Genomic DNA, 24,836 nt, shown 5'->3' on the forward strand with positions numbered 1-24,836 from the left:
GTCTGAAAACTAGCTGTTATTGGCTGAGAGGTTTGGAACTCTCTTTCTTATTGGTCTATGAACCAAGTTACTGCTTGGTGATGTCACCAGGCAGGCCACAACTCCATCCCACCAAAACAGGCTATAGTTTCTGTCTTTTCAAACAGCTAAAACACCAAAAGAGCATTATCATCATTTTCTAAATGTTACTCGATTATTTCAACCTCATAGTGTGGAAGTATATATAAAACACAGGGAAATCACATTTTTGACAAAACTGGGCCCTTTAAACTTGCCTGTCTGAATACTTCTGCCTTCTACAATGCCTTCTCATTCTTCTACATCCCACTTTTCCTTCCCTTTCTCCTTCCGCCCAGTACCCTGCCCTGAACTTTAGTCACTGTTACTAGCCGGCTACCACCCGGTTACTCTACCCTGCACCTTAGAGGCTTCTGCCCTATGTACATAGACATGGAACACTGGTCACTTTAATAATGTTTACATACTGTTACCCACTTTATATATATATACTGTATTCTAGTCAAGGCCACCCTATTCAACTATTTCTGTACATATAGTATTCTATCTACGTATTCTACAGAAATACTAAATATTCTATCAACATACTGTCCATAATGTCAATACATCCCATCATATATATATATATATATATATATATATATATATATATATATATATATATATATATATATATATATATATATATATATATGATGGGATGCTATATATGATGCAACTGCTCGGCATCTGACCGTAAGCCGCAACAGAGGGTAGTGCGTACGGCCCAGTACATCACTGGGGCCAAGCTTCCTGCCATCCAGGACCTCTATACCAGGCGGTGTCAGAGGAAGGCCCCAAAAATTGTCAAAGACTCCAGTCACCCAAGTCATAGACTGTTCTCTCTACTACTGCACGGCAAGCGGTACCGGAGCACCAAGTCTAGGACCAAAAGGCTCCTTAACAGCTTCTACCCCCAAGCTATAAGACTGTTGAACAGTTAATCAAATGGCCACCCAGACTATTTATCTATGCATAGTCACTTTACAAATTACCTTGATTAACCTGTACCCCACATTGACTCAGTACCAGTAACCCCTGTATAGAGCCTCCACATTGATTCTGTACCGTAACACCCTGTATAGAGCCTCCACATTGACTCTGTACCGTAACACCCTGTATACAGCCTCCACATTGACTCGGTACCGTAACACCCTGTATAGAGCCTCCACATTGACTCTGTACCGTAACACCCTGTATAGAGCCTCCACATTGACTCTGTACCGTAACACCCTGTATAGAGTCTCGTTATTGTTATGTACATTTATTGTGTTACTTTTTGATTGATTTGATTGATTGATTTATTATTTTACTTTTGTTTATTTAGTAAATATTTTTCTTAAGTCTATTTCTTGAACTGCATTGTTGGTTCAGGGCTTGTATTCAGCATTTCACTGTAAGGTCTACACCTGTTCTATTCGGCGCATGTGACAATTAACATTTGATTTGGTATATATATATATACATATATATATATATACACATATAAATATATATATATACATTATTTTACTTTTTAGATTTGTGCATATTGTTGTGTATTGTTAGATGCAGTTAGGAACACCAGCATAACATCTGCTAATATGTGTAATGCGACCAGTAGCATTTGATTTGATTTGATCCCTTCCTCTGTCTTTTTATCCATTCTTCCTTCCATCTTTCATTAAAATGACCACTGATCTGGACAGTAGACTGTGTCAGTGCAGGTTGAAACGCTACACAAGCACACAAATGACTTTGTGCAGACCTAACATCCGTCCCATGAGTCTGTGAGTCCCCGTGTTCTTCTCATGTTTGTCTGTAGTTCTCATCAGGGATCAATACAAACCGCTGGCTGCGTGGGTTGACGTGATTCATAGTGTGCGACTTGAAGCCATACTGTGGTAACTCCTCCCAGGTGTCACCATTACAGGGAAGGAGAAAGGTGATGGTATGTTCCCTCTTCCCAGAGAACATATCTACAGGCACAAACAGGATGTCTATGTGCATGTGTGTGTGTGTGTACTGTAGATTTCCGTGTGCATGTGGTGCACAGGGCTGTTAGGTGGCCACCTCATGTGACACAGACACACAGGTACCAATTGAGGCCAAACTATAATGGCCTTCTCACTCCAGAGATGCTTTCCTTCCAACTGGAACTGTTAGAGTATAACCACAATCTCATTGTGTGTAAAATATGTTGTGTTGGCACAGACAGGTGTATGCTGAAGCAGCTTCTGTCTCGCCCTACTCGTGATCAATGATGTATATAGACGTGAATAAAATACTGTATATTATGTAGGTATATGCTCGTGATAGAGGAGACAATGTTACTGAGCCACGTTTGCACTAACAGAATAAACCAAGCATATGTGCAGGAACCTTGATTTCCAGCTTTCACACGTTTGTGTTTAAACAATGTTAGTGAAAACTAGACCATATGTAGACAGAATATAGTGTGTATGATGTCATATATATGCAGTATGTCTTTGAATAAATCCTTACTCACAACAAACACGCTAACTAACCAACCAACCAACCAACCAACTTAACTAACCAACTAACCAACCAACCCATTTCAGTGAGAGTTTATTCTTATTGGGTTATATCCATTCTCATTGGGTTATATTCATTCTCATTGGGTTATATCCATTTTCATAGGGTTATATCCATTCTCATAGGGTTATATCCATTTTCATAGGGTTATATCCATTCTCATAGGGTTATATCCATTCTCATAGGGTTATATCCATTTTCATAGGGTTATATCCATTCTCATTGGGTTATATCCATTTTCATAGGGTTATATCCATTCTCATAGGGTTATATCCATTCTCATAGGGTTATATCCATTTTCATAGGGTTATATCCATTCTCATTGGGTTATATCCATTCTCGTTGGGTTATATCCATTTTCATAGGGTTATATCCATTCTCATAGGGTTATATCCATTCTCATAGGGTTATATCCATTCTCATAGGGTTATATCCATTCTCATAGGGTTATATCCATTCTCATTGGGTTATATCCATTCTCATTGGGTTATATTCACTGCCCTATATACTGTATAGAGTATCTGTCCTTGGTTATACCTGCCAGTTAAGGACCTTGGGTTCAGAAAATACCTTGCTGTGGGAAGAGCAGTAAAGAGAAGCCATATTCTTCTGGGTGAAATACAGTATGAATTATTCATTCCCTAAATGTGGGACAAGGACAGGTCAGGACTCAGGAGAGAGTCTTCCACAAGGGGGGTGTAATGCTTACCCTGTTGTACTATCCACTGTAATTATGTCAAATCTGTCCAGATTTTTTATATGGAAGGACCCCTGGAAAGTGAGATGGCACACCTCAAGAAGCCCAGTGTTAACACTTCAGTCTAGAACAGTGTCTAATGTTGATTCTACAGAGGGAAATACATTTGTGTTATACAGATGGTATGACTGTATAAAATACTGCTTTGTCATTCAGAATTAATCTCCAAGACACATACGCACGCACGCACGCACACACGCACGCACACACAAACACACACACACACACACACACACACACACACACACACACACACACACACACACACACACACACACACACACACACACACACACACACACACTCTCACACAGAGGTCCATTGAGAACTTCCACAGGAGGAAAATCTGTGTGAACCTCCTGCTGATGACACAGGACATGAGATATGTTACTATGGAGACAGTGTAATGTACTGTAAGGGCCCCTGTGGAGAGTCAGGGGGTCAGAGAAGGGGGACAGTTTATAAAGGTGCACTTTGTTGCTCTTCCTTTCTCTCTCTCTCTCTCTCTGTCTCTCTCTCTCTCTCTCTCTCTCTCTCTCTCTCTCTCTCTCTCTGTCTCTCTCTCTCTCTCTCTCTCTCTCCATCATATATCGTTGTATCTGGACAGTGGGCCATGATGACTGAAATCGGAACTTTCAGAAATCTGAGGATCTCTGCTCATCGCTGTCTGGTGAGATGTCCTTCTTCCTGTTATAGGAATCAGGGAGGATATAGAAGTCTTATTCCTGTCCGGCATTGCATCACACTGCTCAGCCTGCACTCCACTCTCTCCTCTCATCATGAACCTGCTAGTAGTCCGTCTGTGCTATGCGCTTTTGGAGCTCTTGGCAGTCAGTTGTAAGTATAACATTTTCCTCCTAGTTCATGTGGTGAATACTTCATTATCATTTATTCAGGTTTTTATGTGACCCAGAGTGCGGAGATATGCTGATGATTTGTGTGTTTATATATGAATTGCTTTCAATAATATGCACGATAAAACAATGCATGTTTAGCATTGTGTTGTATTGCTTGTCTTTGCATGCTGACTGCCTCCTAAAGTAGAAACCTGTTTACTCAGCAGTACACATAATGCTCAGGGTCTAGACATATGTTGTAACTTGTTATAAAGGTATTATATTGGTGTCACGATCCTTTGATGTTGAATAGAACAGAATTTAGATTAGATTTTCTGTTGACAACAGAATTTATAATCTGTCCTACTGGGATGAACTCACAGGCCAGGTTTCTTGAACACAGATTAAGCCTTGTTCTGGACTAAAAAACATGCCCAAAGGAGATTCTCTATTTAGCATGCCTTGTTGTCCAGAACTAGGTAGAAACCGAGCTATACAGTATTACCAACAGTAACAATGACAGTGATTTTTCCTCTCTCTTCTATCCTGACCACAGGAAAGTGAGTGTAGTTGAGTGTTGCATAACCCTGTGAAGGCAAGCTCTCTCTGGTGTTACACAGCCCTGTGAAGGCAAGCACTCTCTGGTGTTACACAGCCCTGTGAAGACAAGCTCTCTCTGGTGTTACACAGCCCTGTGAAGACAAGCTCTCTCTGGTGTTGCATAACCCTGTGAAGACAAGCTCTCTCTGGTGTTACACAGCCCTGTGAAGACAAGCTCTCTCTGGTGTTACACAGCCCTGTGAAGACAAGCTCTCTCTGGTGTTGCATAACCCTGTGAAGGCAAGCTCTCTCTGGTGTTACACAGCCCTGTGAAGGCAAGCTCTCTCTGGTGTTACACAGCCCTGTGAAGACAAGCACTCTCTGGTGTTACACAGCCCTGTGAAGGCAAGCTCTCTCTGGTGTTACACAGCCCTGTGAAGGCAAGCTCTCTCTGGTGTTACACAGCCCTGTGAAGGCAAGCTCTCTCTGGTGTTACACAGCCCTGTGAAGGCAAGCTCTCTCTGGTGTTACACAGCCCTGTGAAGGCAAGCTCTCTCTGGTGTTACACAGCCCTGTGAAGGCAAGCTCTCTCTGGTGTTACACAGCCCTGTGAAGGCAAGCGCTCTCTGGTGTTACACAGCCCTGTGAAGACAAGCTCTCTCTGGTGTTACACAGCCCTGTGAAGGCAAGCTCTCTCTGGTGTTACACAGCCCTGTGAAGACAAGCTCTCTCTGGTGTTACACAGCCCTGTGAAGGCAAGCTCTCTCTGGTGTTACACAGCCCTGTGAAGGCAAGCTCTCTCTGGTGTTACACAGCCCTGTGAAGGCAAGCTCTCTCTGGTGTTACACAGCCCTGTGAAGACAAGCTCTCTCTGTGTTACACAGCCCTGTGAAGCAAGCTCTCTCTGGTGTTACACAGCCCTGTGAAGGCAAGCTCTCTCTGTGTTACACAGCCCTGTGAAGGCAAGCTCTCTCTGGTGTTACACAGCCCTGTGAAGGCAAGCGCTCTCTGGTGTTACACAGCCCTGTGAAGGCAAGCTCTCTCTGTGTTACACAGCCCTGTGAAGGCAGCTCTCTCTGGTGTACACAGCCCTGTGAAGGCAAGCTCTCTCTGGTGTTACACAGCCCTGTGAAGGCAAGCTCTCTCTGGTGTTACACAGCCCTGTGAGATCGAAGAGAGAGGAAACACTATGAGGATGGATGTGTCTCAAACAGCACCATATTCCCTATATAGTGCACTACTTTCGACCAAGGCCCATAGGGCCCATAGGGATCTGGTCAAAAGTAGTGCATTATGTAGGGAATAGGATACCATTTGGGATGCATCCTAGAGGAGACACTAGAGGACACAGGTAGAAGGTCAGGTCAGATAGGGAATCCTTTATTCGGCTCTGGAGTCGGAGGTCACAGAACGAGCAACGTTAATGGCTGCTAGCTGAGCCTGGTGAGTTCACTGGACATGAAAAGGAGATGTACTTAGCCCTTTGTGTTCTTTACGTCCTTTTTTTGTCCTAAAATGTTTGTGATTTATTGCCCTGTTTAAGATTAACCAGTAGAAAAACATTTACAGCACTGGTCGATTTTTGTGCCGAAACCACTGATTCAAAGTTTATTGGTCATTTGTAATGAATACTTCGGAATTTAAATGATGATTAATTCAAATTAATCATGTTTTTGTATCGGGACTTTTTTATCTAGAGGGTGAAAGGAGCCTCTATTCTGTAATTCTCAGCAGAGTGAGTTAGTTTTGCCTCTATTCCCTACTGGGTCTAAGAGGGGTGAAAGGAGCCTCTATTCCCTACTGGGTCTAAGAGGGGTGAAAGGAGCCTCTATTCCCTACTGGGTCTAAGAGGGGTGAAAGATCCAATGTTATGGGAATAGTATTATTCCACCTTCTGCATGTTATGTACTGTATTATATTGTACACTATTTCTAGACCTTTCCAGGTTTCTTTTTTCTGGATTTTTCCAACAGGTTTCCACCTGTCTGTCCTACAACACTATAATCAGGTTTCCACCTGTCTGTCCTACAACACTATAATCAGGTTTCTACCTGTCTGTTCTACAACACTATAATCAGGTTTCTACCTGTCTGTTCTACAACACTATAATCAGGTTTCTACCTGTCTGTTCTACAACACTATAATCAGGTTTCTACCTGTCTGTCCTACAACACTATAATCAGGTTTCTACCTGTCTGTCCTACAACACTATAATCAGGTTTCTACCTGTCTGTTCTACAACACTATAATCAGGTTTCTACCTGTCTGTTCTACAACACTATAATCAGGTTTCTACCTATCTGTCCTACAACACTATAATCAGGTTTCTACCTGTCTGTTCTACAACACTATAATCAGGTTTCTACCTGTCTGTCCTACAACACTATAATCAGGTTTCTACCTGTCTGTCCTACAACACTATAATCAGGTTTCTACCTGTCTGTTCTACAACACTATAATCAGGTTTCTACCTGTCTGTTCTACAACACTATAATCAGGTTTCTACCTGTCTGTTCTACAACACTATAATCAGGTTTCTACCTGTCTGTCCTACAACACTATAATCAGGTTTCTACCTGTCTGTTCTACAACACAATAATCAGGTTTCTACCTGTCTGTCCTACAACACTATAATCAGGTTTCTACCTGTCTGTTCTACAACACTATAATCAGGTTTCTACCTGTCTGTCCTACAACACTATAATCAGGTTTCTACCTGTCTGTTCTACAACACAATAATCAGGTTTCTACCTGTCTGTCCTACAACACTATAATCAGGTTTCTACCTATCTGTCCTACAACACTATAATCAGGTTTCTACCTGTCTGTCCTACAACACTATAATCAGGTTTCTACCTGTCTGTTCTACAACACAATAATCAGGTTTCTACCTGTCTGTCCTACAACACTATAATCAGGTTTCTACCTATCTGTCCTACAACACTATAATCAGGTTTCTACCTGTCTGTCCTACAACACTATAATCAGGTTTCTACCTATCTGTCCTACAACACTATAATCAGGTTTCTACCTGTCTGTTCTACAACACTATAATCAGGTTTCCACCTGTCTGTCCTACAACACTATAATCAGGTTTCCACCTGTCTGCCCTACAACACTATAATCAGGTTTCTACCTGTCTGTCCTACAACACTATAATCAGGTTTCTACCTGTCTGTTCTACAACACTATAATCAGGTTTCTACCTGTCTGTTCTACAACACTATAATCAGGTTTCTACCTGTCTGTCCTACAACACTATAATCAGGTTTCTACCTGTCTGTTCTACAACACTATAATCAGGTTTCTACCTGTCTGTCCTACAACACTATAATCAGGTTTCTACCTGTCATACAATATAATGTAACTGTTTCTGTTTCCATGGTTCAGGATCTGACTCAATATGAGGAAGGTGTTCTTAATATGTTGTATATTATAACGCATCCCAGACGGTGTAATACGATACATGTTGTTTCCATGTCTTCCTGCAGGTCAGGAGATCATACAGGGTCGTATAGTTGGAGGTTACGCTCCAGCCCCCAATTCCATCAAATACATTGTATCCTTACAGACCACCAAGGGACAGCACTTCTGTGGCGGATCGCTAGTGCACAAGTACTGGGTGCTTACAGCCGCTCACTGTAACATAGGGTGAGTCAGTCAATATACTGCTTTATAACACTGAGGAGAAGTTAGCATGACTCCCAAACACTGTATCCATAGGACTCACTGAGGCTGTTTTTCTTGCTTGAAAAAGTCAAGCAGAACAAAAAAAACACAATAATTATATATAACTGTGTATTACTGGCCACCCATTCCAAAAAAAAGGTCTCTCTCACATGTTAAAAACTTTTTAAAAAACACGTCACACTCATGAAAATGTATATAAAAAATACTAGAATTTCATATGATTTGTTTCACACATGTCCAATAACCACGTTTTAATATTTTTTATTTTTATGTTTTCACATTTACCTGTGATTATTTTTTAATGTTTTCACATTTACCTGTGATTATTTTTTAATGTTTTCACATTTACCTGTGATTATTTTTTAATGTTTTCACATTTACCTGTGATTATTTTTTCATGTTTTCACATTTACCTGTGATTATTTTTTAATGTTTTCACATTTACCTGTGATTATTTTTTCATGTTTTCACATTTACCTGTGATTATTTTTTCATGTTTTCACATTTACCTGTGATTATTTTTTCATGTTTTCACATTTACCTGTGATTATTTTTTCATGTTTTCACATTTACCTGTGATTATTTTTTCATGTTTTCACATTTACCTGTGATTATTTTTTCATGTTTTCACATTTACCTGTGATTATTTTTCATGTGTTGTTGTTGTGAGAATCAGACATGAGCTCTGATTGTCGGTTGTTAGCAGCCTCAGTGAGTCCTGGGACTGGGAGGTCAGACAGACAGTGAGGACGATAAGAGAGACTGTGGGCTCAGCTCAGCAGGGCAACCTTGGCATGTCTGTCATCGCAGCGTTACACGACAAGGTGTCAACGTGTCAGACGTTGTAAGTTCAGAAAGGATAACAGTCACATTGTTCCTGTTTCACACAGAGAAGCATTGTACCCACTCATACACCCACTTCAGTGCAGTCAGCGCAAAGGAAACTTTTGGGACGTTGAATCAGATTGAATCAGTCTTTTGAATCAGTCTTTTCCTTTATTATTTTTTTGCATAAAGAAGAAGGGGAAATGTATTTTAAATAACGTTAGTCCGTGTTTGCCAAGTTGAACACAGCTCAAATTGCACTCCACCTTCTAAGGACAGAGCAGATGGCAATACTCCGATAATGTAAACAATGCATTTGAATGTGTCTCTGATGTCTCTCTCGCCTGTCCTCCCAGGACAGAGCAGATGATGATCGTAGCAGGGGACTACTCTCTGAGTATGTTTGAGGGAACGGAGCAGTATTCCAAACCCCACAGAATCATCCCCCATCCTCTGTACAACAAGACCACCAACAATGCTGACATCATGCTCATCAAGGTACAGGATAAAACCATAGACAATATACATATTTACCTACCTTTCATATTCATGTTTCTTATAACATCACTGGATACAGCCGTTTTAGGATGTTTGGCCAAGTGATAGGCCTTCTATTAGAGTAACTAGCTGTGTATTACATTTGTAATTACCTTGTAATAACTTAGTAAGTAGATGTATTTCAGTTCAATTCAGTTCAGTTCAATTCAACTCAGTTCAACTCAGCTCAGTCAACTCAGCTCAACTCAATTCAACTCCCCCCTCTATCTCTTTTCTTCCACCCTTTGCAGCTGAGGGTTCCCATGGTGATGGGTAGCTATGTGTCCCTGGCGCCCCTCCCTCGGCAGGGTACGGGGGTTATGGCGGGGCGGGTGTGTCGTGTGTCAGGGTGGGGGTACACCTCTCTGGGAGGGGGTCAGATCCCCTCCACCCTGCGGACTGTCAAGCTGCCCATCGTGTCATCGGCTAGGTGCAACAGCAGCGAGTCGTTCAACGGGAACATCACCTCCAACATGATCTGTGCCGGATACAATGCTGGGGGCAAGGACGCGTGCAAGGTACTGGACCTGATAGATGTAACAGGTTGAGTTTTCCAACACGCCCTATTGGCCTGTCAGTTCCCACTAGCTGTATAGGATAGTTAAGGGTGCGTTCGAGAACCTATTACCTTAATCTATAGTTACACAACACAATCACATTTTAATTCCAAATTTCCTCTCTTCTCATGATAGTTACCTACCATTGGTGGCCTCAGAAAAAGAGACACGTTGTCATGGAAACTGAGTGAGGATTTGGTGTACCTTGTGGTTTCCAGGGAGATTCCGGCGGGCCGCTGGTGTGCGAGGGGCGTGTCTACGGTGTGGTATCATGGGGAAACGGCTGCGGAGATGCCAAGTTTCCGGGCGTTTACACAGCGGTGTCCAAGTTCCGGCGGTGGGTCGACAGAACCATCTATAGCTCCTACACACGCTGTCTGAAGTATTAAAGAGAGGTAGAGGGGGAGGGAGAGAGAGGGGGAGAGAGGGAGAGAGGGGGAGAGAGAGAGGGAGAGAGGGAGAGGGAGAGAGCGGGAGTGAGAGAGCGTGAGAGCGGGAGTGAGAGAGAGGTAAAGGTGGGGAGAGAGAGAGAGAGGGGGAGAGAGAGAGGGGTAGAGAGAGGGAGAGAGAGAGAGGTAGAGAAGGGAGAGAGAGCGAAAGAGGGAGAGAGAGCGGGAGAAAGGGGGAGAGAGCGGGAGAGAGAGGGAGAGAGAGAGATAGAGATGGGGAGAAAGAGAAAGCGAAAGAGGGGGAGGGAGAGAGAGGGGGAGAGAGTGAGAGGGGAGAGAGGTAGAGAGGGGGAGAGAGAGAGGTAGAGAGGGGGAGACAGAGGTAGAGAGGGGGAGACAGAGGTTGAGAGGGGGAGAGAGGTAGAGAGGGGGAGAGAGAGAGAGGTAGAGAGGGAGAGAGAGGTAGAGAGGGGGAGAAAGAGTATAAAATGACAAAACGTTATCCAGTAACAATGATTGACAGAGTGTATAATGGCTATTATAGAAGGTGTTGATGGTATTAAAGACGCTACACAAGTCCTTGTACAATCATAACTACTTAAATGAGGTTGTGATTAAACTACTTGAGAAAGGAGTGCCTGTGTTTCTGTAGATGCCAGCAGTCTCTATTCATGAATAGATGCCACCATTTGGGTTAAACAGCACTTTATGGATTTATAATTTGTAATTATGAATTTACTGACACGTACGTCCTCATCATTTTATACGAATAAATGGCCAGATTTTAAAACACGTTGGATTTTGCTTTACAGTTCTTCATTTCTATCCCTCTGATTGCATTGATGAGTAATAACACATGCAGGGCTGCACTAACTATTATAACACATTAATAATCCACTGATACGCTAATGCTGTGCATTACCCTTAGATAATGTCTCTATACGTTAATACTGTGCATTACCCTTAGATAATGTCTCTATACGTTAATACTGTGCATTACCCTTAGATAATGTTGCTATACGTTAATACTGTGCATTACCCTTAGATAATGTCTCTATACGTTAATACTGTGCATTACCCTTAGATAATGTTGCTATACGTTAATACTGTGCATTACCCTTAGATAATGTCTCTATACGTTAATGCTGTGCATTACCCTTAGATAATGTCTCTATACGTTAATACTGTGCATTACCCTTAGATAATGTCTCTATACAGAAGGCTATAAAACACACGTCAGATACATGTCTCTAACTTCAGGGCTCTCCTTTGACTCCCACGGGTCCTGGGGGACTGGGTGAGACTGGGTGAGACTGGGTGAGACTGGGTGTGACAGGGTGAGACTGGGTGAGACAGGGTAAGACAGGGTGTGACAGGGTGTGACAGGGTGTGACAGGGTGAGACTGGGTGTGACAGGGTGAGAGGGTGTGAGAGGGTGAGACAGGGTGTGACAGGGTGAGACAGGGTGTGACAGGGTGTGACTGTGTGAGACAGGGTGTGACTGTGTGAGACAGGGTGAGACTGGGTGTGACAGGGTGAGACTGGGTGTGACAGGGTGAGACAGGGTGAGACAGGGTGTGACTGTGAGACAGGGTGAGACAGGGTGTGACTGTGTGAGACAGGGTGTGACAGGGTGAGACAGGGTAGGACAGGGTGTGACGGGGTGAGACGGTGTGAGACGGGGTGTGACTGGGTGAGATGGGGTGTGACTGGGTGAGACGGGGTGAGACGGGGTGAGACGGTGTGAGACGGGGTGTGACTGGGTGTGACAGGGTGAGACAGGGTGTGACGGGGTGAGATGGGGTGAGATGGGGTGAGACAGGGTGTGACAGGGTGAGACAGGGTGAGACAGGGTGTGACAGGGTGAGATGGGGTGAGACAGGGTGTGACAGGGTGTGACAGGGTGAGACAGGGTGTGACAGGGTGTGACAGGGTGAGACAGGGTGAGACTGGGTGAGACGGGGTGAGACAGGGTTGGACCAGGAACAGTTGACGGCATATTGAAGTTGGCCCCGCTACCAGACCTGTTGTTTTCATCACCTCTCTCTCACTCCACACCGCCTGTAAAACGAGCAGAGAGACTTACCATAGTGAGCAGTAGTATCTCTTATCCAGAGAGACTTACCGTAGTGAGCAGTAGTATCTCTTATCCAGAGAGACTTACCATAGTGAGCAGTAGTATCTCTCTTATCCAGAGAGACTTACCATAGTGAGCAGTAGTATCTCTTATCCAGAGAGACTTACCGTAGTGAGCAGTAGTATCTCTTATCCAGAGAGACTTACCATAGTGAGCAGTAGTATCTCTCTTATCCAGAGAGACTTATCGTAGTGAGCAGTAGTATCTCTTATCCAGAGAGACTTACCATAGTGAGCAGTAGTATCTCTTATCCAGAGAGACTTACCGTAGTGAGCAGTAGTATCTCTTATCCAGAGAGACTTACCATAGTGAGCAGTAGTATCTCTCTTATCCAGAGAGACTTACCGTAGTGAGCAGTAGTATCTCTCTTATCCAGAGAGACTTACCATAGTGAGCAGTAGTATCTCTCTTATCCAGAGAGACTTACCATAGTGAGCAGTAGTATCTCTTATCAAGAGAGACTTACCATAGTGAGCAGTAGTATCTCTTATCCAGAGAGACTTACCATAGTGAGCAGTAGTATCTCTCTTATCCAGAGAGACTTACCGTAGTGAGCAGTAGTATCTCTTATCCAGAGAGACTTACCATAGTGAGCAGTAGTATCTCTTATCCAGAGAGACTTACCGTAGTGAGCAGTAGTATCTCTTATCCAGAGAGACTTACCATAGTGAGCAGTAGTATCTCTCTTATCCAGAGAGACTTACCGTAGTGAGCAGTAGTATCTCTCTTATCCAGAGAGACTTACCATAGTGAGCAGTAGTATCTCTTATCCAGAGAGACTTACCGTAGTGAGCAGTAGTATCTCTCTTATCCAGAGAGACTTACCATAGTGAGCAGTAGTATCTCTCTTATCCAGAGAGACTTACCATAGTGAGCAGTAGTATCTCTCTTATCCAGAGAGACTTACCGTAGTGAGCAGTAGTATCTCTCGTATCCAGAGAGACTTACCATAGTGAGCAGTAGTATCTCTTATCCAGAGAGACTTACCATAGTGAGCAGTAGTATCTCTCTTATCCAGAGAGACTTACCATAGTGAGCAGTGGTATCTCTTATCCAGAGACTTACCATAGTGAGCAGTAGTATCTCTTATCCAGAGAGACTTACCATAGTGAGCAGTAGTATCTCTTATCCAGAGAGACTTACCATAGTGAGCAGTAGTATCTCTCTTATCCAGAGAGACTTACCATAGTGAGCAGTAGTATCTCTCTTATCCAGAGAGACTTACCATAGTGAGCAGTAGAGAGAGACTTACCGTAGTGAGCAGTAGTATATCTCTTATCCAGAGAGACTTACCATAGTGAGCAGTAGTATATCTCTTATCCAGAGAGACTTACCATAGTGAGCAGTAGAGAGAGACTTACCGTAGTGAGCAGTAGTATCGCTCTATGCCCCCCCCCTTCTCTCTTTCCATCCCTGGTGAATGTTTCCTACAGGGATTTGATTGTGTTGTGTGGTTTAGTCTCTGTGGTTTCTGGATAGAGTGGACTCAACCTGCCCCTGTGTGTGTAAATATGGGGATTCAGAACAGTATAATGGGAACAAACTGTACGTGTGTACAAGTCTGTAGGGGCTTTATGTTCCCAGGTTAGTTGAGGTACATGGTTCAGGGTGACAAACAGAACCAGGGCATAAATCTGACTGCCTGTCTGTCTGATCATATAAGAAAACACTGCCATCCTCTGGTGAGGCTTGCTGCTTGTCTACTAGCTGGGTCCATCCATTACAACACGACTGTAACACAAGGCATTAGGCTACACAACACGACAGGAGGAAGAACTATAGATCAATATAGGCCATCACACAGTAGTGGGGAAATACAGTGACAAGGCCTGTACAGGACACCAGCTCAACTTTCGATTTTAAATCAGCCAAAAATCTCAGTAGGCCTACAATTCTCTGGATTAAAAAGACAATGTTGAATTTACATTTCCAAAATGTGAATCATTCTCTTTCTTACTTAGCCTATTTAATACGTCGATGAAAATGCATAAATAATGTATAGCTCAATATTTTGTCTTCCAGGTGACCATATTCACCATTTAGCCTACAGTTAAATCATTTTCCAGGGTCATTGTTTTTCCTAGCCACTGTGCTTCTACACCTGCATTACTTGCTGTTTGGGGTTTCAGGCTGGGTTTCTGTACAGGACACTGAGATATCAGATGATGTAAGAAGGGCTTTATAAATACATGTGATTGAATTTGATTGTGATTCCAGCTAGATCACTGCGTGCGGATGTAACATCAATCCGTCAGTCAGTCAGTCAGTCGGTCCAAACTGGAATCTTCTCCGTTCTGGATCGGCTGTGGTCTGCAGCACCACCTGCTCTGCTCTACCTCTCTCTCTCTCTCTCTCTCTCTCTCTCTGCTCTCCCTCCCTCCCTCAGCCCGCGGGATCCGTGTTTTGCATCGCTCCCCAATTTGCATTTATTCCTCAGACTTTCCGTGCGGCGCTCCAGCCGTTCTTCTAGCGAGAGGTCGTACAACGGTGGCAGTATCCACGCGGCCCGCGTTTACAGAACAATACGCACAGTAGAACCCACTGGAACATCTGAATAATGTTGCCGAAGCTTTCCGAAAGTACAAATTGAGCGGTTTTTGGGTGTTTTTTTAAAATCCATTTGGATCAATCGCGTTTGGTTGCGCACCAGACGAGACACGTGCCTTCGAGGTAAACAGACAGCAGGACTGGACAGCCAGATAGTAGCCTTGGTTAACGTTACATTGTTTTTCTCCTGCGTTTTAAGCGTGCATAAGCGGTTATAACGCCACCATAGTGGACGTAGACGTCGAGCGGAGGTTCATTTTGTTTTCGTTTGTGCACCTTGGTTGATAATTGAGACGCAGTTGGACATGTCGGAAGTACTACAAGACAAAATGAGTCATTATGGAAATGAGGATGACGAGGGACACCTTTCCTTCACCTGTCGTCTCCAAGACACCAACAACTTCTTCAGCGGCTCGCAGGGGGGAAAACGCCCGCCCAAACTTGGACAGATAGGCAGAAGCAAACGAGGTACCTATGACCATCAAAGCATTTTCAGTTGTGTTATGGGGATGTCTTCAATGTTCATAATCCGATCATGGGATGGGAAATAATGGTATGGGCGATTCAATGGGAAGTCCAATCTATTCAGCATCTCTCCGTGACGCACACTAGGCTATCGCATTCTATGACTGTATTCTGATGATTATGGTATGGATCAATGGGTTTGAACCATTCTGTTGGCATTGCAACACACGTTTGGATGCGCAGTGCTCGCACTGTTAAATGCCTGTTGTCCTGCTGTTCTACTGAATATTCCAACCAACATGCATGCTGGGATTCTAGAGGATTCTAGAATATTTTCTGGATGTGTCTCTTATTCTTGTGTGTGTGTGTGTGTGTGTGTGTGTGTGTGTGTGTGTGTGTGTGTGTGTGTGTGTGTCGTGCATGGCCAATTAAATAAACGTAGCACATGTAACACTTCCAAAACATGCTCACACACACACACACACCATCTCGCTCTCTCTACCTCCGTGCAGTGCTGTAGCCTAGTGCATGAGTTCCATGCATTCATATCAATGAAATATTAGATTGTTAGATGTGATAACGTGCCCACCCTCCTCCTCCTCATCTCTTCCATGTTCTCCACAGTTGTCGAGGACGAGAACGGTGTTGACGAGGCGCTAAAAAACGGGACAGAGAAAACACAGACAGAGGCTTAAACACATCAACCCCCGGAAGGACATAGATTCTCATTTTCTATTTGATCCAAAGACACTGTATATAAGCACTTTTACTCCATGTGGCAGCAAGCACTTCCTGTCCCATCTCCTCTCTCTCCCAGTCCTCATGATGATCTCCTGAGACTTATACTGGCAGGATGGGGAAGCAGCCGAGATGGAGACAGACAGAGAGATGAAGACAGAGGTGGAGACAGAGAGAGTGATGGAGACAGACAGAGAGATGAAGACAGAGGTGGAGACAGAGAGAGTGATGGAGACAGACAGAGAGATGAAGACAGAGGTGGAGACAGAGAGAGTGATGGAGACAGACAGAGAGATGAAGACAGAGGTGGAGACAGAGAGAGTGATGGAGACAGACAGAGAGATGAAGACAGAGGTGGAGACAGAGAGAGTGATGGAGACAGACAGAGAGATGAAGACAGAGGTGGAGACAGAGAGAGTGATGGAGACAGACAGAGAGATGAAGACAGAGGTGGAGACAGAGAGAGTGATGGAGACAGACAGAGAGATGAAGACAGAGGTGGAGACAGAGAGATGAAGACAGAGGTGGAGACAGAGAGAGAGACAGAGATGAAGAGAGAGGCGGAGAGAGAGAGACAGAGATGAAGAGAGAGGCAGAGAGAGACGGATGAAGAGAGAGGCGGAGACAGAGAGAGAGACAGATACAGAGACAGAGATAAAGAGAGAGGCAGAGACAGAGATGAAGACAGAGATAAAGAGAGAGGCGGAGACAGAGAGAGAGGCGGAGACAGAGAGAGAGGCGGAGACAGAGAGAGGCGGAGACAGAGATAAAGACAGAGACAGAGATAAAGAGAGAGGCAGAGACAGAGATGAAGACAGAGACAGAGATGAAGAGAGAGATAAAGAGAGAGGCGGAGACAGAGAGAGAGGCGGAGACAGAGAGAGAGGCGGAGACAGAGAGAGGCGGAGACAGAGACAGAGATAAAGACAGAGACAGAGATAAAGACAGAGATAAAGAGAGAGGCAGAGACAGAGATGAAGACAGAGACAGAGATGAAGAGAGAGATAAAGAGAGAGGCGGAGACAGAGAGAGAGGCGGAGACAGAGAGAGGCGGAGACAGAGATAAAGACAGAGATAAAGAGAGAGGCAGAGACAGAGATGAAGACAGAGACAGAGATGAAGAGAGAGACAGAGATGAAGAGAGAGACAGAGATGAAGAGAGAGACAGAGATGAAGAGAGAGACAGAGATGAAGAGAGAGGCGGAGACAGAGGCCCAGGTGAAATAGGTGAATTCTATCATCCAGGGTTTAGGCCCACAGAACTCTTCTAAAACAGGAATGGCCTAAGAGAGCTACTGGGTGAGCAGCAGGCTTTTGCTCCAGCCCTACACTTTTTTTACACTAGTCAACCATTGGTCGTACAATCAAAACTCCTAAGCAGGCAGCCAACAAATGTAGCCGTGTAGAAAGGGTCTTTCACACACCAGATTCAGCCAATCAAGTTCCTGGGTAGCAGGTGATTAGTAGAATCAGGTGTGTTTACAGTATGTTTGGAGCAGCTAAACCATGTAACCAGGAGAGGATGATGAAGGAGGAAGAGGATGAATCTAAGGTTCCAGCGGTAGAAAGAGACGATGCTTTCGAACCCTCACAGAAATCAGGGAAGGAACAGTATAAAAACAGTATAAATGATCTACTTAACTAAAGCACACATTGTTATATCAATCAAACCGTATGATATTACATAACCATTCTTTCTGCTCTTGATTCTTATGACGACGAGTGCAAACAAATAATATAGGAAACGTGTAAATAAGAAATGGTAGCCCCACGTTTTGTTAGCCTGGACACCAGTCTGTTCCTGCTGTCTTGTCAACTCCTTATGGAATTGTCATGTTTGGCGTCAGAATGAGTGATAAAGAGTTGGCAAGACAGCACAAATAGATCTGGAAACCAGGCTAGCGTTTTGTTGCACAGAGGAGAAAAGAAGCGTGAAATGGTTTGTTGTAATCTAACATAACGTGTGTGTGTAAAGATACCTTATTTATTGACCCTTTGGATACGTATTTTCCAGTGCTCAAGGCCTGACTGAGGGACAGTTTTGTATGTAGAGAATTGCGATGACAGAATGAATGAAAGCGATTTCCCCTTTTTTACTTCTTATGAATTTTTATGTCGCCTGATCAGTTTTTGCAGCTATAGAGTCATTTATATACGTTATACAGGACTGTACATCACATGTTTGTAATGTTCCAAGAGGCTTAAGTCTGGATCGTTAAATACAACTGTACACCCTCCCCTATTGATAAACTATTTCTATTGCATTGCGCATTATCGTGTGTGCCAAATATCATGAGGGATAAGCAGACCACTTGGTTGTTTATGTTGTGCTTTCTATACCGTTATAAATGTAGACATTTTGTTCTTCTTCGGTTGTTGCCATTGTTCAGGGCTATTTCTTACCACTGAATTACCAACGCATGCATGGCAGAAATGGGTGGATGCATGGCAGAAATGGGTTGATGCATGGCAGAAATGGGTTGATGCATGGCAGAAATGGATTGATGCATGGCAACGTTCTAAAGATGATCTTAGTGTATTCTGGAACACCTGGTACCCAGCTTTGAACGACTAACCTCCAGAACCATCTTAATACTACATACCTTGTACTGTACTGTACTGTACTATGATCTTACTGATTTGTACTGTAGCCTAATATCTTGTAATAAAGATTCTGAAGAAGATAATTAAGAAGTGTTCCGTGTTTATTGTGATGTATGTTGGATAATTCTATGTTTTGTTACTTTCTAAATGGTCCTGCTTAATTGGAAAGACTCCGCTTACACAACACAGAAATATGCTTTCAAGTCAAACTTGTTTTTTCCCAGCTCAGATTAAGTCTAGTCCTGGACTAAAATGCCTATTCAGAATCATTTAAAATTCAGGAGCAGTCTTAATCTTGTTCTTGAAACCTGGTCCTAGAGGAATGGAAGCACTACAAAATACATTTTGCTTACGATGTCTTTCAGACTGTTAGTTTCCCATCTGACAGTCAAGGTCAAGTCAGCATTTTTTAGAAGTCGGGTCAGTTAGGGTAAAACTCAGATAAGGAATGAAATTGGATTGACAGGAACTGGGTGACCAAGAAAATAAGAGAATCAGGCCACAGTTTGACTTCAAAACTGATTTCAATAAGCTTAACTAGAGGAATCAAGAGACTAGAGGGATCAAGAGACTAGAGGAATCAAGAGACTAGAGGAATCAAGAGACTAGAGGAATCAAGAGACTAGAGGGATCAAGAGACTAGAGGAATCAAGAGACTAGAGGAATCAAGAGACTAGAGGAATCAAGAGACTAGAGAAATCAAGAGACTAGAGAAATCAAGAGACTAGAGGGATTAAGAGACTAGAGGAATCAAGAGACTAGAGAAATCAAGAGACTAGAGAAATCAAGAGACTAGAGGGATCAAGAGACTAGAGGAATCAAGAGACTAGAGGGATCAAGAGACCTAGAGAAATCAAGAGACTAGAGAAATCAAGAGACTAGAGAAATCAAGAGACTAGAGAAATCAAGAGACTAGAGGGATCAAGAGACTAGAGAAATCAAGAGACTAGAGGGATCAAGAGACTAGAGAAATCAAGAGACTAGAGGGATCAAGAGACTAGAGAAATCAAGAGACTAGAGGAATCAAGAGACTAGAGGGATCAAGAGACTAGAGGGATCAATCTCTTGATTCCTTAAATGAATCTTTGTTATGTTCTGTATTTTCTCTCAGCAGAGTCACTGGGTTGGGCCTTGATAGTGTCGGTATCCCCCCAGGAACAGCAACCCTGACGCAACAAATCTCAGTTTATCTCTACTCAAGTCTTCTTCCTCTTAACTCAGGTTGCTGTAATGTAAACAGTGAAGCTACTGGGGCACTGAGGCATGGTGCGTCGTGATGAGACGTGACATTTCCAGGGCTGCTCTGGTGACTAAATGATTCATGTTCTGTGACCAGGCAGGCTCTCTGTCAGCAAATCAACAGCATCACTTTAAGTCCAAGCTGAGCCTGAGTCTGGTCCACTGAGATATAGTAGTAAGGAACACAAACACACACACACACACACACACAGACACACAGACACACACACACACACACACACACACACACGGGTGTGAATGCACATACACACACAGATGTATGCACATATGCACACTGAAAAACATACACATTTACATGCACCTGCACAAAGACACACACACACACACACACACACACGGGTGTGAATGCACATACACACACAGATGTATGCACATATGCACACTGAAAAACATACACATTTACATGCACCTGCACAAAGACACACACACACACACACACACACACACACACACACACACACACACACACACACACACACACACACATATTTGTGCCACTCAAACTACATGCCACACCATTAGATAGCTGGTTCCCCCTACTTTAGGTCTCTCTCTCTCTCTCTCTCTGTCTCTCTCTCTCTGTCTCTCTCTCTCTCTCTCTCTGTCTCTCTCTCTCTCTCTCTCTCTCTCTCTCTGTCTCTCTCTCTCTCTCTCTCTGTCTCTCTCTCTCTCTCTCTCTCTCTCTCTCTCTCTCTCTCTGTCTCTCTCTCTCTGTCTCTCTCTCTCTCTCTCTCTCTCTGTCTCTCTCTCTCTCTCTCTCTGTCTCTCTCTCTCTCTCTCTCTCTCTCTCTCTCTCTCATCTCTCTCTCTCTCTCTCTCTCTCTCTCTCTCTCTCTCTCTGTCTCTCTCTCTCTCTCTCTCTCTCTCTCTCTCTCTCTCTCTCTGTCTCTCTCTCTCTCTCTCTCTGTCTCTCTCTCTCTCTCTCTCTCTCTCTCTCTCTGTCTCTCTCTCTCTGTCTCTCTCTCTCTCTCTCTGTCTCTCTCTCTCTCTCTCTCTCTCTGTCTCTCTCTCTCTCTCTCTCTCTCTCTCTCTATCTCTATCTCTCTCTCTGTCTCTCTCTGTCTCTCTCTGTCTCTCTCTCTCTGTCTCTCTCTCTGTCTCTCTCTCTCTCTCTCTCTCTCTGTCTCTCTCTCTGTCTCTCTAGCCAGTCTTGACAGACATGAAAGAGGCTGCCTGCCTGGGCTTGCTGCCATGACAACGTGTGCACCTTGCCTGCTGCCGCGGCAGGGAGACGGGGAGTTGTTTCACTGAGAAGAATCTCCAGACTCTTCCTCCATGCAGCGGAGTACGGACTGACTGACTGACTGGCACACACATGCACACGCACACAGATTACGTACACACGCAGTGCACAAACACACACACACTACAAATGAGTGGAATAAAATGAACATGTGGAGTGCAGTGGCTGGGCTGTTGAGGGTTACATAAGCTGTGACAGGTTGAAAGGTCACTGTGACCGCCAGGGGAATCTCACTCAACAAGACCTCTAACAACACACACACACACACACACACACACACACACACACACACACACACACACACACCACACACACACACACACACACACACACACACAGTCATCTGTCTCACTCAGGAAAATACCAACTTCAGTTATTTGCTACTACACAGAGAGAGAGATGCGTTCTGGGTGTTTTTCCACGGGGGACCTGAGGATGGGATGGACCCTGGGCTTTCCTCTCCTCCTCTGGGAGTTACATTAGCAGCAGTTTGGAAACACCTGAGGCACTAGGCTGCCCCCATTACCCACATCATCCACACACCGTCCCCAGGAGAAGCTATACAGCAGAACAGCAGTGGGTTAGGGGCATAACCTGGGTGTAAATCACAAGGTGAACATGGGGTAGATATTGCCCTTGGCTATAGAGAACCACAGTATGAGTCATAATACCCATAAAACCTAGCGTTCCAACACGGTAATGGTTCCAATCGTAATTTTCTACTTAAAATAAGGGATGTGTTTCGTGTAGGCTTGATGTTTTGATAACTGTGTAAATCTCTCTCGGACAAGGTGACTTATTCGCCTGTATTTACTGCCCCCCCCCCCCCCCCCCCATGAAACGCTAATTAGCTGTTAATGTGGCTATCAGAACTACAAATACCTGTCTCAAGCTTCACCTCATTCACCAGGGTTATGATGATCTGGACGAGACTGGTAAGAATCTCTGGATGAACTATCTAACATTAAATTGCTACATTTAGTAATTCATAAATTGGCTACATTTGTTTAAATTGCCAATTCTGAGAACTGTCTTGGGCAGGTTTTAAATGTACACAATATTATTTAGCCAGCTAGCTCATGGTTAGCAACATTAGTCTGGCTAGATGGCTACATTAGCCGTCTATTTGTCTAACCATTTAAACACATAAGAAATTCATAAAAACGGGTTTAGCTTCCTTTGCTTTTAACTAGCTAGCTAATTTAGATGGTGAAGCTAGGCATTCTTAATAATGTTTGTATAAAAAAAAGGCCTTCCCGCTCCTCTCCTCTCTACCTAACTTCCCCTCACAGTCCCTTCAGTTTCCCTTAAGTCCCGTTAGTTTGGCTGCTCAGCCTACCTTAGTTATCCCTCACCCATCAGAGCCCTGCCATTCCCAACCAATCAGAGCGCTTGGAAACGCTGTGCCCGCCCACTCAGTAGTTATAGTAGTCTGAAGGGAGAACACATGTTTCAGGGGACTTTTTATTTTTCAACGGTAACATGAATGTCTGAACGTTGTGCCTGCATCAAAATGTAAGTTGCAGGGGGGTTTATTGAGGTTTTTACATGCTATGTAATAACAGGTAATTACCACTAATTACTTCCTGTTAATTTGACAAGTTTCAGCCATTACTGTATAACTGTTACTATTCTTCAATGTTAAGAGTTACCAATGCTGCTTTGCCTATTGTTTATCGTATGTTGTATTATACCGTACTACCATCAGTGTTATTATTGCATTGGTTGCACCAGTACTTTTACAGAAGTGGTTTAAATGTTGTATTGGTAAACTTAGTCTTTGCATGAACACGCTACCACAGCGTTTTCCGTAGTTTTCCATAGAAGTTTTCCATAGTAGTTTTCCATAGTTTTCCATAGTAGTTTTCCATAGTAATTTTCCATAGTAGTTTTCCTTTGTAGTTTTCCTTTGTAGTTTTCCATAGTTTTCCATAGTAGTTTTCCATTCTCACACAAGGCTGGAGAGAGAAGGTGCCATAAATCTTTACCTTTTGTCAATCCAAGTAATTTGTTTTTCTCTCTCTCCAAGAAGTGAATGTTTAAGTGTATGTTTATATTGATGCCGTGTTTATAGACCTTTATAGACATGTTATAAGTGTAATGCCATATGCATTTATTCATGTACATGTACATTGCATAGTAATAACCCTTAACTAATACTGTTTACATGTGTTCATATCTTTGTCTTATAGAACCACAACAGTAACATTCCAAGTCATCCGGATTACCAGAATCATATAAACATCTTCAAATGGAAACAGCTGTCTGTGTGTGGTGGTGACAGTCAAGAGTACAGTGATGGGCCTCAACATCATGTTCTAACCGGACAGCACTATAGAGCACAGAACCAAACCAGTCAGTTAGAAGTACAGTTGAAGTTGGAAGTTTACATACACTTAGGTTGGAGTCATTAAAACTCGTTTTTCAACCACTCCACAAATGTCTTCTTAACCAGCTATAGTTTTGGCAAGTCGGTTAGGACATCTACTTTGTGCATGACACAGGTAATTTTTTCAACATTTGTTTACAGACAGATTATTTCACTTATAATTCACTGTATCACAATTCCAGTGGGTCAGAAGTTTACATACACTAAGTTGACTGAGCCTTTAAACAGCTTGGAAAATTCCAGAAAATGATGTCATGGCTTTAGAAGCTTCTGATAGGCTAATTGACATAATTTGAGTCAATTGGAGGTGTACCTGTGGATGTATTTCAAGGCCTACCTTCAAACTCAGTGCCTCCTTGCTTGACATCATGGGAAAATCAAAAGAAATCAGCCAAGACCTCCTTGGGAGCAATTTCCAAACGCCTGAAGGTACCACGTTCATCTGTACAAACAATTGTACGCAGAATAAACACCATGGGACCACGCAGCCGTCATACCGCTCAGGAAGGAGACGCGTTCTGTCTCCTAGAGATGAACATACTTTGGTGCGAAAAGTGTAAATCAATCCCAGAACAACAGAAAAGGACCTTGTGAAGATGCTGGAGGAAAGAGGTACAAAAGTATCTATATCCACAGTAAAATGAGTCCTATATTGACATAACCTGAAAGGCCGCTCAGCAAGGAAGAAGCCACTGCTCCAAAACCACCATAAAAAAACAGACTACAGTTT

The 24,836-nt window shown here is 43.4% G+C and overlaps 2 protein-coding genes across 2 annotated transcripts; both read left to right on the top strand.

Annotated features, from left to right (window-relative positions):
* Positions 1-3,935: 3,935 nt before the first annotated feature.
* LOC106566114 (trypsin) lies at positions 3,936-11,515 on the top strand. Its single transcript, XM_014133965.3, has 5 exons — positions 3,936-4,186; positions 8,217-8,376; positions 9,597-9,738; positions 10,029-10,295; positions 10,553-11,515. Exons 1-5 carry the CDS (start codon positions 4,129-4,131, stop codon positions 10,721-10,723), a joined length of 798 nt encoding a protein of 265 aa, XP_013989440.1. The 5' UTR covers positions 3,936-4,128; the 3' UTR covers positions 10,724-11,515.
* A 3,769-nt stretch (positions 11,516-15,284) lies between these two features.
* camk2n1a (calcium/calmodulin dependent protein kinase II inhibitor 1a) lies at positions 15,285-19,304 on the top strand. The gene is made up of 2 exons (XM_014133958.3): positions 15,285-15,875; positions 16,497-19,304. Exons 1-2 carry the CDS (start codon positions 15,713-15,715, stop codon positions 16,565-16,567), a joined length of 234 nt encoding a protein of 77 aa, XP_013989433.1. The 5' UTR covers positions 15,285-15,712; the 3' UTR covers positions 16,568-19,304.
* The last annotated feature ends 5,532 nt before the right edge of the window (positions 19,305-24,836 follow it).

Source organism: Salmo salar, chromosome 12, assembly GCF_965601325.2.
Source record: "Salmo salar chromosome 12, fSalSal1, whole genome shotgun sequence".
In the NCBI taxonomy this organism is placed as follows: Eukaryota; Metazoa; Chordata; class Actinopteri; order Salmoniformes; family Salmonidae; genus Salmo; species Salmo salar.